The 18,219-nt window shown below is 26.8% G+C and overlaps 1 protein-coding gene across 1 annotated transcript; it reads left to right on the forward strand.

The window, feature by feature from the left end:
- Positions 1-2,122: 2,122 nt before the first annotated feature.
- On the forward strand, positions 2,123-6,491 carry LOC111041829. The gene is made up of 6 exons (XM_022326265.1): positions 2,123-2,527; positions 2,605-2,713; positions 2,802-2,903; positions 2,963-3,088; positions 5,532-5,760; positions 5,858-6,491. The coding sequence occupies exons 1-6, from the start codon at positions 2,371-2,373 to the stop codon at positions 6,302-6,304; spliced, it is 1,170 nt and encodes a 389-aa protein (XP_022181957.1). The 5' UTR covers positions 2,123-2,370; the 3' UTR covers positions 6,305-6,491.
- Positions 6,492-18,219: the final 11,728 nt, after the last annotated feature.

Below are 18,219 nucleotides of genomic sequence, written 5' to 3' on the forward strand. Positions count from 1 at the left end.
ATTAAGGTTTTATTAACGCCGTAAAAGGCTGTCATACCAAGAACCAACAAAATAATAGAGATGGAATAAAGTAAGTTTTTAAAATATAAAAATAAACAAGTATTTAAATTATCATTATTATTTTACTTTTTATTGTTATTTACAAAAATAGGATACCTTCTGAGTAAGTACCGAAGACAATGGGTCACATGTGATCATTTCTTATCCCCTTTCCTCAATTGATATGAATTTAGCTTTACCACTAACTTGCGAAATCGATGACAATTCATACATAGACAGCAATAAAAAAGTGTTGGTTACGTCATCCCCTAATATTGGCCAAAAAACCTTACTTCAACATTAGTAACTAGTTTATCAAAAATAAAAATTGTCAATGAAGTTCATACTAGGACAGAAAGAAATGATTCGATGGAAATTAATGTGACTAGTAGAAGAATAGTTAATATAATACATTTATTTAATCAAATTAAAAACGTAGAATATCACGAACCATTTGAGTGTGGATTTAAAGACATGATCTTAATCGGAGAAAAAAATTCGGATTTAAATCTATTTTCCATTTCAAATGTTCGATGTGTAATATAAAAAAAAAATATTTCAACGGAAAATGAACATTTAATGGACAATTACATTATGTTATTGTCTGTATTTAATCAATGTTATTAAACAAAAATAAATCAAAAACGAAAACAAAAATAAACTATAACACGAAAATTAAATATCTAAAGTTAAAATGAAAAACAAAAATGAAAAATTGTTATGTTTACAAAATGCACGATGAACATTAATTTATAATTTATAAGAAAATATAATTTTATTATAACTTAATGTTATTAAATATTAATATTATATTAAAATATTAAATTATTATTATTTACTATACAAAAACAGCTTGTTTTATCAATATTTATCTTTATTTTGTACGGACTATTTACTATTTAGTACTTTTGTTTCAATGCATTAGAGCAAATTTTTAATTTTTATGTTTAAATGTATATTTTATACCTATAACTGTATGTTAAACTTCAGGATTATTTTTATTACTTTCTCTAGAAAAATAACACTATAGTGTTTCAATTTAACTATACACTTTTAAAATTTAGAATTTTGTATTAGTGAAAGTATGTATGGTTAGATACCACAAGTTAATTGCTGACGGCGATAGAAGTGTTTATTAATACATTTTGGAAGCGAAACCTCACAAAAATCGTAAAGTTGAAAAAATTGAATTGAATTTATTGAGGAATATCTGTAAGAAAATGGGGGAAAACCCTACAAGCAAAAACAAGCAGGGAAATTGGAAAATAGAAAATGACTAAAATTATATTTTAAGATTACATAAAGGAATAGTTTTCGCAATTCAATATAGAAGAAAAAATAGAGATAAAGATAACGATTTACGAAATTATATTTTGAACGCATTATTGGACAACATAATAAATGCCTGTCTTATTTTTGAAACAAAGAATATACCATTAATTATTTAGAAAAATGTAAAGCTACAGATTCACTATTTTATTATAATTTAATGCAACCTGTTCGTTATTTGGCCAGACATAGCCGCTTCTAATGCACAATGTTGACAGTAACGTCGTTGAATCGTTGAACGGTATTATCGCTAAATTAATTGGTGGAAAAAGAATTAATTTTGCCATGAATATGTCATATCAACCCTTGTTTCTGCAGCTACAGTATTAAAAATACAAAACGTCCACTTTATTTATTACATAAAGCTTTACTCAAGCGTAGCCTTGGCACAAAATGTCTATCAATGAAGTTGGAATTGAAACCTTAAAATATACAAAATTGACAAAATGAAGTAAGACATAAATGTTTATATTTAAATTGATATTTCGAAGTGATAACATAGATCCATCGTATAACGAAAACTCTAAAAAACAGATATGACAGAAGAACAATATGAAGAAGAAAAAAATAATGTTTACAACTATTAAATGAATTATGAAATTTCAGCTAATTGGAAAATTATTGAAAGAGAAACTATTGAACAATCGGGATCCAAAATATGGATTGAGTAATGAAGAAATTTTATTACTGCTTCGAATTTTGAACGAATTATTTGCCTACGTAGTGATACAGCATGTGATAGTACAGGTAAAAGCATGACTAAATAAATAGGTATGATCACAAAAAATTAGTTTTCGTTCAGTTGGCGCATCTCCCACTATTCTAAACACAAAACCATTGCTCGTAGTTCTCCGCATTTCATTGGCCGGCAATATTATTGCCGCCAAAATATAAATCTTCATTATATTTTATTATCGTAATTAATGATAATGTAACAATTATTGAAAGTTTATTTGTAAATTGTTTCGATTTCGTTTTACATTTTTTCAACACAATTTTAAAATGCCGAAGTGTGTATTCGAAGGTTGTTCTAGTGGCTGTAGGAAAAAAGGAGTTTTCTTGAACAAAACAATAGTGTTGCATAGATTCCCCAAAGATGATGAAATGAGGTTGTTGTGGCAAAAACAAATTAACAAAGATAAAATCAATTTTGATTCTGGTATGGTTTTTTATTCACTTCTATTTACTATACCTTCAACTTTCAAGTAAATAAAATTATTTTTCATTATTATTTAGCTGTAGTTTGCTCATTACATTTCAAACCGTATCATTATAATCTTTCAAAAAAACATTCTACCAATAAAAACTATGCTCGTTTACTTAAAGATGATGCAATACCTTTGAAGTAAGTACTAAGTATAGTAATGGATGTATTGTATTTAATATAATCTGTAATACCTATTTATTGTTTAAAAACATTTTCATTTTTAAAGTTCTTATGGAGTAGATTTCTATGACTTGCCTATACGCAGAACATTTACTCCTGGTACTCCTGTTTCGACAGAATTATGGACTCCAGCTGGAAGGTTTTCTGTGTATGAATATTTATATTAAACATAATTTATATTTTATTAAATTATAATTAAATGTTTAGAGAAATTTTGCCTGCTGAAAACATATCAGAAACATCAAAAAAATGCTGTGTTAGATTATTTAATGATGAACATGATTTAGGTCTGGGTGTTAAGCCTCTTACAAGTGATGATGATTTGATTTTAAGGTAAGAATAATAACATAAAATCAATCAATTAGTATAAGTAAAAATTAATAATACCCAATTAAAAATTATTCCATAGACCTATAGACCTAGACCATAGACTAGGTATAAAAGTAATACAATTTAGTTTATAGGTTTTCTAATATTTTTGTTTATTTATTGTTTGCATGTGAAACTGTGTCAGATCAATTTATCCAGTCTTGTAAAGTATTGGATCATATGGAAGATATTGGATCATCATGATACCTAAATATTATTGTTATAGACTGTAGTTATTGTTATTACTAATTACTATTATTGTTATTGTTATTATTAATATATGTGTTAGTTATTTATATGTTAGATATTTATATGTTAGATATTTATATGTTAGTTATTTACATGTTAGTTACTTAGATCAATTAAGAAAACATACTTGTGTGTAATTAACTGAATTAACCAATAAGTGGTGTATTGATATCAATAAAAAAATGTATATTACTTAAAATTGTGTAATTTATTATAATATTAGATTAAAAGATGATGTTCAAAAACTGAAAGAAGAAAATGAATGTCTTCTAATTAAAAATAAATGGTACCAGGATTTTATTGATACAGAATGTAATCGCTTTGAAAGTAAATTTGGTGAAATTTTATCAAAACTTTTCACACCAACCCAAATTGATTTAATACTAAATCCTAAAAAAAAAGTATACCGTTGGACACCCGAAGATATATCGTCAGCAATTACTTTAAGGAGCATTTCTCCAAAATCATATCGCTACATGATAAAAAAAAAATTCCCATTGCCAGGTGAAATTATTCATTGAGCTATATATTTTATTTTCACTTTTCTAAATATAAACCAATGGTCCAATTATGTTATAGCTCTATCCACACTCAGAAGATGGGTTTCTAATTTTTCAATTGAAGAGGGTATTTTGACATCTGTTTTATTTCTCATGAAAGCAAAAGGTGTATATTTTTAATTTTTATTGAGCTATATCATAATTTTATAAATGTTCAAACAAACTTAATTATGTTTAATAGCTGAACTTATGAGTACTTTTGATAAATTAACAGTCATTAGTTTTGATGAAACATATGTCTCAAGTAGAATTTGTTTCGAGAAAAAAAATGAACGGGTGATTGGACCACACAAATGTGTGCAAACTGTAATGGCTAGAGGTACTTACTTTTTTTATTATTTTATTTTGTATAATAGTTGATATATTATATGTTTGAGCAAAATTATATGAAAAGGTTTAGTAAGCGATTGGAAGCAACCAATATTTTATGACTTTGATACAAAAGTAACAAAAGAGCTATTATATTATATAATTGAGAAGTTATACAGTATTGGATTCAATGTACTTTCAATGGTGAGTGACATGGGGTCTTCCAATGTCGGTTTATGGAAAAGTTTAGATGTGTCGACAGAAAAGACTTCTTTTGAACATCCTATAACTAGAAGTAATGTATATGTTTTTGCGGATCCTCCACATTTGTTGAAGTTGGCTCGTAATCACTTATTGGATAAGTGAGTAGTTCACACTTCATTTTTTATTGTATAAATTGAAAATTATTAAAATATTATATTTTGTAGAGGATATATACTCAGAAATGGACATTTTATTGGGAAAAATATTTTTGAATTGTTATTAAATTTAAATACTGGACATGACTATAAGTTAGCATATAAACTCGGTGAAAGGCATCTAACTGTACAAGGAACTGGTCGTATGAATGTGAAATTGGCAGCACAAATTTTTTCCAACACAGTTGCTAAAGCTATTTCCTTCTGTGGAGAAAGACATTATATGAACAATTTAAACTGGGAAGAAGCAAGTATTATTTTTCCACTTACTTGTGTTAATAACAAAATTGTTTACATTTAAATAACAGGCATCACAAGTAGTTTTATTGTTCAATGACTGGTTCGACCTCTTTAACACCCAACATAAATATGACAATGGGGTACCAAGTTATGGTTTAAATGAAAACGTACAAAATGAATTACTTGACAGGATGACAGAGTTCATTGAATCAATGAGAGTGCATGGTAAAAGATCATTACTACCTTTTCAAAAGGGTAATAATATACAAACATTTCATATCATTTAAAATAAATAATACATTTTGTTTTATTAAATATTATTAATCAAAGCATCATTGTCAATAGGAATAATTATATGCAATACATCTTTGAAAAAATTGTTACTTGATTTAAAAAAACAGTATGCATTAGAATACATTTTAACCAGGAAATTAAATACAGATGGCCTGGAAAATTTGTTTAGTTTCTTGAAGGGCATGGCTGGAAGTGCTTGTAATAACATCACATCTTTAGATTTCAAATATTGGTGATTTTTAAATAGAACAAAATTTTAATTAATGTTATTATATGACTAATATGTAATTAATTATGTAATTATGTAATTAATTTGTTATGCGTTATAATTTATAGCCTAAGATGGTACATATTAGGCAAGCATTCCAATATTATATTCACTGAAAACACTAATACACAATGTAGTATGGAAGATAAATTGTTGGGTGAAAATGATTGTTTTACTGCCCAAATATTATTATCATCTTTTAATGATTCTTCCATTCATGCTAACAACGAAGCCAACATTGAAGGGAATGTAATTACTGTTCCAGAATCTGATTTTCAGCTACTAAAACAATTTGAAGTAATTTTATAAATACTTCACTTTCCCTTTTGTAATAGGTACCTAGGTTCTTAGTTTAAATTTTTATTACTTTAACATGGCTTATGTATTGTTTTAGATTGATACTGAAAATTGTGAAAAACCAGTATTCAATGATATTGAAGAAGGGTGTGCTCAATACGTTGCTGGTTATGTTGCAAATCGATACTCAAATAAATATCCCTATTTATCAAAAATAAATTGTAATGATACAAATAACTGGACAACCTACATTTCTAAAGGGCATTTGACAATACCATCAGAAAATCTTTTTAAAGCTGTTTTGCAAATAGAACGTGAATTTAAAATACTACACGGTGAAAGTTTATCAAAATCCCCATATGTTTTTAAAACATTATATGAGATCACAAAACCGAAAATTGAGAAACTTAATGTACCTGATGAAGTATTACACTGCCTTATTAGAACACGAACATATATCAGATTAAATAATTTAAATAAACAATTAATCACAAAACAACAAAAACAATCAGACAAACTGAAAAAAATTAAATTTACAAATTAATAATACTTTAATAATTATGTACACCTATATTAACCTATGTACATATGTAAATAACAATAAATAAAAATAAAAATTAGTTTAAGTATTAATTGTTATAAGAATATGAACTTAAGTCTTATGAATTGTAAATAATATTTAAATACATTGCAATTTGTATTTAGTACTATAGTAGTATAGTCTATAATATATTTTGTACTTTTGTAGTAATGTAGTATTGTACTATTGTCTTGTCTATCAAAAATTCAAAACTAGCAAACAAAATAGTTAAAAACGAGATAAATTAACAACCAATCAGAAGCGGAGAACTACGCGATAGACGAGGTAAGGGGTGGTATGCGTATCACAAAGTTGTGATCATACCTATTTATTTAGTCATGGGTAAAAGTATGCTGTACAAATCTGATATAGACTGTAAAGCAATTTAGTATGAGCGTGAACATGAAGAAGAGGCTATTTTGGAATTGGAAAAAGTTTTAGGTGTGTAAATATCAAAATGTGGTTTATTTAAAGATTCCAGGTTTTTTTTTAGGGGCAACACCTGATGGTTTAATCGGCGATAATTCATTAATTGAACATAAATGACCTTTATCAACAGCAAATTGAACGCCCGAAGGAGAAATATTTCATAGAATAAATTACACTATGGAAAATTAATAAAAATAAAGATATCATAGGAATAAATACCAACCATAAATATTACTACCAGGTTCAGGGACAACTACACGTCACTGGACGAAGATTTGGTATAATACTATATTGGACAAATAAAGGTATAAAATATGAAACAATAGTCAATAGATGATATATTTTATTATAACAAAATGTTTCCAACACTAAAAATGTTTTTCTTCAATTGTCTACTTTCTGAATAAGTTAATCCCAGACATACCAGAAGTATGTCAATAAGAAAACCTACTTATATTTTGGAAGCAAAAACGAAGAATGAAAAAAAAGGTATAAGCTGCACTAATACTTCTTTGAATGATGTCAATATATTATTGTGGTTATGACAATGGTTATGTACATATTTTATTATAATTTAATACTATTTTATCACTATTATAATAATAATAATTATTTTATTATGTATTATAAAAAATATGTTTATCAAAAATATAAAATGTGTTTTTATCACAAAATAAGTACGTAATTTATAATGCTTACTATAAAATTAATAAAGCAGATGTTTATGCTTCGTAATTCGTTGTTTTCCCTTTTCAGATAATATTTTTTAAATTTTCAACCTTTATGTTAAAGCCTATAATATGTTCCATATATTTTGATCGTAAATTTAAAGGTAACCTAACCTAACCATCACGGAGTTATATATATTATGCTAAAAGGGGCAGAATGATTTTTTTTCTACTAGTATACTACCAAATAAATAATACTGATAACTTTACACTGCAGACTATTTTCAGATATTTATTGTCGTACGAGAAAACATAATTTCCTATAACTATGCGATATGGAATATTGCGATAACGATTACGATTATTTGTTCTGTAAAAATATTTGAAAATGTGGTTCAAGGTTTTTCATAAGTTGTTGAAAGTGTAAATTTAAAAACAGTTGAGCTTAAATCTACAATGCATTTTTTATGAGCGTTCAAGTTAGAATAATGGCAATATTCATAAAAATCACAAAAATATATAAATCATTTTTAATTAGATATTCCAGAAAATTTGTCTTTTTATGTCTAAGATTTTAAAATCGAAATCTAGATTCCTCACTAGTTTGCCTACCTTAAGCAAAAAAAAAAGATGTCAACCTGAAAGTCAAATTGAATTGTTTGAGACTTTAAAGCATATTTGTACTGCATTATATATTTACTCGATTTTTGATAGATTTTATAATTTTGTTGTAATTCAAAAACCGTAAATACTTTAAATTCTAATTAAGAGTTTTGAACTATAAACGGACATTTAAAATTTTCATTTTTTAGATTTTGAATAAATTATAGAATAAATATATAGATCTGAAACCAACTACACTAATTGAATAATAGTTTTATTTAGTATTCTATATTTCTGTGTAGCTGAAGCCCGAAGATTTGTGAAAACCAGGTTTCTAGAAATATTTATTCAAAAACAATATTATATACTTACTACTTTAGGTATCCTTAATTATGTTACTATTTAAAATTCATTAGGGAAAAGTTTGTTTGTCACCACAGTGGCTTTAATAAAATGCCAACTGAAAAAATTATAAAAATAAATTCCAAAAACACTCAATACCCAGATATATTATTAACAACGAAATTAGACACATCCCAGACAAGAATAACCAGTGTTGTGCTTAGATAATTTTTTTGTATCTAGTTATAGATAAGATATATGAACTCAAAATATATCTGGATAGAGATAGATAATGATAAATTAAAATATATCTAGATATAGATACAGATAAAATGAATTTTATCTAGATGAAAATGAGATGATTTTTTATAAATGATATTCTTAAAATATGATTTTGTTAAATTTTATTTTTATATTAGGTTTGTAGAAAATATTAATACACTTATGACTTATGACTATATATAATTTTAGTTTAAATTACTAATAACTATTTGTAAAATGTGTTAAATAATTAAAATGATCATTCCAACAACAATGTCAATACTTACTCCATTTTCTGAAAAGGAAGATTAGTTGTGGTCTTGTGGATATAAAAGCCAACTGATGGCAGAATACATTGTATAAACTACATAGGTATATGATTATTATTTATTAAACTATTATGTTGAATTATACATATACATTTATTTATGATACATATCAAATAGGTTTCAAACTAAAAAGAAAAAATAACAATACTATACATAAATTTGTTAACATTTGAAAATTAAAATATCATAAGGATAAACAATTTTGATATTTAATATAATAACATAAATATTTACCTTTAGTCTGTTTAAAATACAATTTTATATCTAAAATACATTAATAATTATAAAGAAAAAAATTACCAGTTTAAAATACAATTTTTATTTTTTATGAACCTATTGCATGTTTCTACAACACAATAATTTTTTAAATGTTTTATCACCAAGGCGATTACGCCTTGAAGTTAAAACTTGTACTGCACCACTAAATAGTCTCTCTACAGGTGCAGACGAAGGAAGAATTGTATTGTACTTAATAAATATTTTTTTAATTACTGGATAATTATTCAACATATCTAATTCTTTTTTTTTTTAATTCAAAAACTTTATTAATTGTACTTGTACGTTTGATTCATTTTCTTGACTTAGGTCAATTCCATCACTATGGCATTCAGAAGAGTAATTTATTGAATCATAAATCATAAATTATCATAAAACTCTTTATCACTCGTACAATCACTTTCTTCATTTGCAGAGTCTGGCTGTATAATAGTTAAAGTTTACATAGAATTACATTCTTCAATAAATATTTTCTTGCATAAATCTTTGTATCGAACAGGCACCCAATCCAATTTAAATTTTGGATGGCTAATTGAAGCAATTATAAAATCTTTGCTTTTTAGATCATTTAGATAAAATAAAAAATTAAAATCTCCTCTCTAGAGAATTTATAATTGTACGACTCAAAGGTTTACAATATATTAACTGTTCAGATTGATTCAGTATCAATAACTTTCTTGACACTAATATAGTGGGAGTCACATATCCCAAGAAACTTTTTGTTTCACCTTGCAACTTGTCTAATGAAAAGGCCAATGGTTTCATAACCTTACAATATTAATTTATGAACCCCCACTCATTATTTTTCAATTTGGGCAAATGTAACTGTTCAAATATTATTGCTATGTTTAGTTTGTGATCTAAAATGTTTTGGGTTGCATCATATAATGAATTCCACCGAGTCACTACTGGAACTGGAAACTTGCACTTACAAATATCATACACTTTGTCAGATGCTGCAGTACTTCGACTTGCTAAATTCCAAAAATTCGAAAATTTAGAAAATGTAGATTTGGATATTATGATATAATTGTTATCAGAAATTTTTGAAATGTCACTAGCTGCAATTAAATTTAAAGTGTGAGCACAACAAAGCATATGTTTTGGTAGACAAAATGTACCATCTTTCTTTGAGTTTGATTCAGAAGTCAAAAACAAGTTATTGAATTCTACATTTTCTAACTCAAAATTTGAACAGTCTGATCCACTATCAGAATTTGAAGTAACTGAATTGTTTTCATCAAAATTACCTAAATCGTTCATTGTTTCTTTGTGAGCAATGTTTGGAGAAGTAGAGTACACCCTAAATGCTTTTCCAAAGTTTGCAGCATTATCCGTAACAATATGGGTTATTTTTGAATGTTCAATGTCATATATTTGTGTAATTTTTGATATAAAGTCAGCAATGTTTTGGTAGTTGTGGCTTCCCTTAATACGTTTACAACCAAGGACATATGAATGCCGAACATATGTTATTTCATCAATGAAATGGCATGTCATTCCTAGAAATAAATCAAAATAACATATTCAGTAATTTAAAAAAATACTAGAGAGATTGTCTCATTAGTTATTACAGAATAAGAACAAAGTCATTTAAACATAGTCATTTGGACTTTGGGATAATTGGAGAAAAAAAATATATAAATTAATAAATAAAATTAATTTCAATGAAATTTAAAATAGTACATTATTATAATATTATAATAGATCAATATCAAACATATTAAGAAAAGTAGTTCTGCTGGTTTATTTATATTTATAAATTATAAAACCATTGATATTATGTTTATAATAGGTACAAATAAAAAATATAGTATTGTATCATATCGAACCTAACCAATTATTATTTAATATTGCGTATTACCCAAAGAATAAGTATTAACTAACCTATTGGCATATTATAAGTATTTCTCTAATATTAGTTTAAAATGTTGATCATTTTTTAATATAATAAATAATAATACAAGATTTAGATTTTAATTTATTTTTTTAATTTTGACATTAATAACTAAATATTTTTTATACATTTTTGATATTCTATTTTAATTTTTGGCGTACCTAACTATAAAAAAAAAAAAAAATATTTTAGCCATATTTTTAACTTTAATATTTTATATAATAAATAATTTATAAATTGACTGATTTATATTTATCAATTTTTTCACTTTTTTTACTATCTCTATATCAAATGGCTATGTTAAAGTGTCCTAAATCAAGTCATTACCCATGTAACTTCGGTTGTTTGTACTCCATATGTCAGCCGGGCTGTAGCCCATAAGCGCAAAATATGACCCAAACGCAACCCAAAAGCACAAAAACAAATAACCCAAAAGCGCAAAAAAAATTACCTTTTTAATAACCCATAAGCGCAAATCAAATTTATAAAAAAAAAGCGTNGAGTCGTTTGATCCAGTAAGTCCAATTATTAAACGTTTAAAACTTGGTTTCTCACATGTTCTTAATGGACACATTTCGTTAATAATATAATCAAATACTAACGTCTTAACCTGAAAATAAACAAAATAACAGAAATTAGTATAATTATAATTATCATTATTATCAATTACTAGAACCTGGGAAACGAAAAACGGTACTGGTTTGTTATAGCCCCGCCACTCATGTTTGTTATAGGCCCTATTATTGTCTTAGGCATCATAAACAATTGTATACATTTTTTAATTTATCATTGTTTTATAGGTTATTATTTTTCCATTTTTTAATATTAAGTATAGGTATCTATCAAATTATTAGATTTATATCAATAAATAAACTACGATGGGTTTATTGTAATATGGATGGCTGGGCCATAACAAATCTGAGTGACGGGGCTATAACAAACCAGTACCCGAAAAACATTTAAAAATTACACAAATAACTAGCAGAGTAATTACCATTTCCTTTGTCACTATTTTTGGACGGAAATCAAGCATTTTTGTTTGAACAGAATTAGAATCAGAATTATTTTTATTTCTTGTTCTGGCTATCTCAACTTTGGAGAGTAAGAATGAATGTTTACTCTATTAAAAAAAAATTGAATAATAATTTTAATGTTAATGGGTAGGTACGTAGGTTACTTTGTATACCTTATAAAACAATTTCATAAGAATAAGAAATTGATGACTTATGACTACTAACACTATGTCTAATATGTATCTATGGGCTATGATATAATTTATAAATTATAATACTTCTAAATTATTGTTGTAGTACCTACTGGATACCAAGGCCGGACATTAATGAATTTAAAGTTAAAATTAAGTTAAAACGTTAAGTTAATTAACTCCTTACTTTTATTTCAAATTAATTTTTTACTTAATTAGTTACTTTTTTTAAAGATTAATATGTTAACATAAAGTTAATTTTATTCAAAAATATCTAAATTAAGTTAATTTTCGCCCAAAGAATAATGCAAATTTTTTAATGAGGATTTTAGAAAAGTAGGTTTTTGATAGCTAGTTAATACTTTGATGTATCATTTTAAAATTCCCCAGTAATTTTCATGGGCGTAAAGAAAAATTAACTAATAAATATTATTAGGTATATGTCTGGAATTTTTTATTTTGCAAATTAGAAAATTTTAACTTTAAACTAAGTTAAGTTACTTTTTTTTCTAAGTCAACGTTTAACTTGACAAGTTAACAAAAAAAAAATATGAATAACTTTTAACCTAGGTAACTTTATTATTTTAAAACAACTTAACTTAACAAGTTAAAAAAAATCGTTAACTCGTCTTGCTGGATACTATGTACAGTATATGAATAATATAATTTATAATACAGTATACACAATACGCACCTATTATAGTTAAGGTACTATGAAAACATTAATTAACTTTGTAGGTATTCTACTTGATAAAATATTTAAAAATATAGATACTCGTTTTCTAATAAAAAAAAGTATATGATTATTTATTTCAAATTTGAATTTGGACAAATATAATTTATTTTAAATGCTTCAATTATTAAAAGCTAGGGAATTAATTAGAATATTTTGTAAAAACACATTTTTCAAATTGTATTCTGGTTAGCAGGTTAGGTACCTAGCTGTAATACATAAACAAAATAATACTTATAGTAATAATAATAATTTAGGTATCCATTAGCCAAACTAATAAATAATAATATTATTTATAAAATTATTAATAGGTACAAAATATGAAACATTTTACTCTAAGATCTATATTATAATATATTAATATGTATAGTTGTGAAAATCTGATAAAACACTATTAATTGTAGATACCTACCGACTACCGTGTTATTTAAAACTTACTTTGATATGACTCAATAAATTTCCACTTGACTTGGTAGACGCACTTATATTCTTATGGCAGTTCATACACGATGCTATTAACTTTTCGCCATCAGTCGACACTAATTTGAAAAATTCATTAAACAAATACTTGAATTTAATGTTCATTATAAACGGTGTTGCTTTTGGATCATTTATATTTTGAGCAGTCTTCTAGGCGAGCTCTCTTTACAAAACAATCCATAATTGATAAAAAATATTTAAACGAATAATTATTAAAAAAAATGAACTGAATAGACCATGACTATTGTACTATACAGCGTACGCGGACGGTTATGAATGAAGTCATTAGTCAATACTCAATAATTATGATGGTATGATACTTTTTCCATAGGTAATGAATAATAATAAATGAAATATTTATAACTTGCAGTGGTTAATTAATAAAGGTTGTTGGCGAATGGTGAGTGGACTGAGTGGAAGTGGTGGTTTATTCTTATTAGTTATTGGTATTTTTAAACTATTATCAGGTTATTCTTAGACCTTCGACTTGAATTATTATTTAATATTGTTATATAATAAGCTAAGCTTATCTATTATGGTCTGTCGACGATCAACGATACAATTATTATTAATTTCTTAAAAGTGGTGCACATTAGCGACAAATGACAATAATAATACTAGGTACCTAAATATATACGTATAATTAATTTATTATATAATATATTATACAATTTTAAAAATAATATCAGAAAACATAATGTTCGTATATTTTTCAGATTACGTCTCGTGAACAATCAAGATAAATTAATTTAGATGACAGGTAGATACCAATTGTGTAATTTATCTAGATAAGATAAAAGATACGATTGTTTTATCTAGATGAGGTATCTAGATTAATTTATCTAACTAAATTTAGCTATTGCACAACACTGATAATAACTGATAGTTTTGTAAAAGTAAGAGTGCAAAACTATTTGGTACTTTTAAATTATTAAATTATTTAAATCACCAACCGAAATTGTAAATTATGTTTGACATTATTACTAAACTATTATGAAATTATATCATTGAAAAATACTAATAATTATTAAAGAAATTTAATGAGTGAGATATATTTAAAAAAGTATTATAATTCTTTAAGTATATTAATTTATTAATACTTCTTTGAATATTGTTATGATTTTAAGAAATTCAAATAATTTAGCAAGAAAAATAATAGTTAGAATTTTCTTAAGCTCGCTGCATAAATTAATATAATTTAGTTATTCTAGTTTGATTCTAAAAAGTTTGTCATTTTTTTAAAAATAATTTGATTTTTATTTAAAACATAAAAATATAAGCTCTTAATCTAAGGTTTTACAATTCACTGTTTTAGTTTGTGTTATTTGGTCCATATATGTAGCTATTACTTAATGAAAACATATAAGCTTAAACTGAATCTTAAGTTCAACTAGAGATACATAATACACTAAACATTTAACAAACATACACTAATTTCTAAGAAGTTAATTAAAATCTATTATTTTGATTGCGTATTTTTAATTTATTTCCATACTTAAATAATAAAAAGGGTTTGTTCAAAATACTTTTAAAGTTTTATGTTTAGAATTTTGAAATTCTTAAATTTAACAGTATACCTCATATTTATTTATATTATTTTATGAACTTATAGCAATCTTAATTGATACCATATTTTGGTATTCTTGTTGTTCGGTACAGAACAACAAATACGTCGCGTACACTCACATACGCGCGTGCGTGCGTTTTCCACGGCCGCCGCAAAACAGTGCCGTCACCGACACAGCTGTTTTTGTCGCGACCAACCGTTGCCGCCGGTCGTATCAGCGGTAACGGACGCGTTATCTCGCGTGTGTATACGCGACGTTCGTTGCACCGACGTCGTTGTCGTATATCGTGTGTGCGTCGTGCGTGTGTGTAAAAGGGTCCGACCGTCAGCGTCGACGCGCAATTTTTACAACGTACTGTTCCGCAGCCGACGCCTTCCATTTTTTATTATTTTGTTCTCTGTATTTGAGTGCCATCCGATTTACAGTTGGATGTGCTGACATTTGGCGTCCGTGTACCCAAAACTGTCGAGTTCTCCCGGTCTAACCGCAGAACACTCAAATACAGCGTCGTCGCATTATTTTAATTATGCGTGCTCGTCGTGAGTCTCTGTCGCGCTCTGTGCTCGTGCAAGGTTCGCGACACCGCCGTCCACCACTTTCATCGTCATCGCCAGCAGTGTCATCAGTCATCACTCATCACCTTCAACATCATCGTTCGTGTCATACCAGGTCGATCAGGTCGTACTTAACTTACACTCATCATTTTTGTTATCATTGTTAATATTGTTAAGTGGTTCGAACCCTAATTTTATTCTTGTCTGTAAACGTAATACAATGCCGTTCGTATGATCATCGTATTTGGAGTTACAAAATTATTTTGATATATGTATACAACCTCTTTACCTTACTTCTATTTTTCTTTCCTTCCTTAATACAGTCCACTCAAAACGGTTTCGTGTGCAGCCCACTCGCACACACTTGTTATATACAAAGAATGTTCTTAATTGTTCACCTCTTTACCTTTTATGTGACCTATGAGCCTACAATATATTTCAAGTTTTATTTGAATAAAGTAAAAATATTATTATGTATTACCAATTGAATAGATTCGTATAACATGTAATCTTAAATATTACGTTTTATTAAATATTTTTTGTAAGAATTAATCATTCACATAAAAATTGAAAAAAAAATAGTTTTTTCTTACATTAATTTTTTTTAAAGGACATTGGGAAAGTTAACTTTACTATTAATAATATTTATTTAATGTTTTTGAGATGTTACAAGAACCATTGTATTATTGCGTTATGACATGAGCAATACAAGTTTATTTGCTACATCTCAACACACAGTCTTAATATATTAATTCTGACACTTGATTATTTGCATCTACCTATTAATTGTACTACTTATTTTAAAATGTTTATAACTATTGCTATGGACCGGTCACTGGCGTCCTGCTTTAACCTAATTATAGTATAATAATTATACTAATGTAGCGGGATATCCTCCCGAACGGCTATTATTACTATTATTATTACTATTATTGTTACTATTATTGTTACTATTATTATTATTATTTATCGGACGCCTAGCCGTTAGTTAGTTGTAGTCTAGCGACATCCCGGCGATGTTTTAGGCCCGAGTCCGTGGTGATCGTCGTTTGTTGTACATTCTTTTAAAATTTTATTCGTAAGAATAGTGGCCGCTGATCACAGCTCGGGCCTAACACACCTCGTGTTCACACGAGGTTTGTGGACACGCACGACACAATGCGGAGAACGGTAGCGCGGACGTTGCGCTATATTCAACCGCTAGAAAAAGACAATTTTGATATATATTGTGCGCGACAGCCGATGGCCCGCTCGCCGGCCAGCGACGGCGGCGCGGGACTGCGGAAGGGGAACGCTTCGCACGGAGCTTCGACATGTTCGACTTGGAGCGTCCGTGACTTTGGCGGTAAACCCGTTCCGCGTTCGAACAGTAATTGTATTCATAGTCCATACTAACTTAAATTTGTGTAGAAGTTACCTACCAAGTTACCTACTTCCCTTGTAGAATTATCTACCTATTTATACATTATAATATGTTAACTAAATTAACTTATTTATTATAAGTGTATTTATTAATTGATTTGTAAGTTATAACATATCGCTCATATTATGTTGACTAACTTGCACAATAATATTCAAGTATTAAATATTATACTTATCTTAATTCATAAGGAGAAATTTCGATGCACATTGCATATTGTTTTCCAAAGTTACATAATTCTTGTTTTATAACATCCTTACATGGCTACATGTTTGACGTTTCATGTATTTTTGATTAAGAATAAAAGATTTTTATATTGTTTTGACAATATTCAATCTTAAGTTAATTTTATGATTATTAGGGCATTTACACTAAAGTCCGTTTTTTAAATTAAATTTTATGATTTTTACTTAAAACAGTAACTTTGAAACTTGGCAATAAAATTTTTACCAAATCGAATATTTTATCGTAATTTTAATTTTTGTGAATGTGGGTGAGCTACGGGAAAAAAATTTAGAACAATTATTTTTTAAGATAATAATTATAAATATATAGTATTAATAGTCCTTGTGAAAGACTTGATGAATAATGTTGTGAAGTCCTGAGATGCTTTTTGTGGTTCGGTTCAAAACTTGTTTAAGATAAAAAAAAATTAAATGCATTTTAAAGGAGCATTGTTTTGAACTGTATGGTATTTTTTAGATATTTTAGGGCATTACATTCAAAGCCTTAATCGTGGCGATACTTAAGACTTATAAATTCATTAATTGCTCATACACAAAAGTACAAAAGAGTAGGTAACAAAACATGGGAATATCATAGTTATTAATTATTACTTTGATGTATTTATTAAAAACCAAAAACCTTCAATATCAACATTTTGACAAAATTAAAAAAAATTCTAATAGATATTGCCACTATTATTTATTTTACTTCACAAGAAACATTTAGTTCACCAGCAACAAAACGAAAATATTAATTATAATTAAGAAATAAGATTCTAAAAGATTACAAGACTCCAGTTTAAATTGAAAATTAAAATTCTTCTTAATAATCTATTGAGATATTCAATTTATTTTCCTTTGGTGTCTAAATTTGAGAAAAATATTTACCAC

This window comes from Myzus persicae, unplaced genomic scaffold (genome assembly GCF_001856785.1).
Source record: "Myzus persicae strain clone G006 unplaced genomic scaffold, MPER_G0061.0, whole genome shotgun sequence".
NCBI lineage: Eukaryota > Metazoa > Arthropoda > Insecta > Hemiptera > Aphididae > Myzus > Myzus persicae.

Bases quoted from the DNA above. Each gene is read 5' to 3' on its own strand.
- LOC111041829 (XM_022326265.1), top strand. From the start codon at position 2,371: ATGCCGAAGTGTGTATTCGAAGGTTGTTCTAGTGGCTGTAGGAAAAAA. The intron at 2,714-2,801 runs GTAAGTACTAAG...TCATTTTTAAAG, and splicing joins GATGATGCAATACCTTTGAA to TTCTTATGGAGTAGATTTCT. The intron at 3,089-5,531 runs GTAAGAATAATA...TATAATTTATAG, and splicing joins GATGATGATTTGATTTTAAG to CCTAAGATGGTACATATTAG.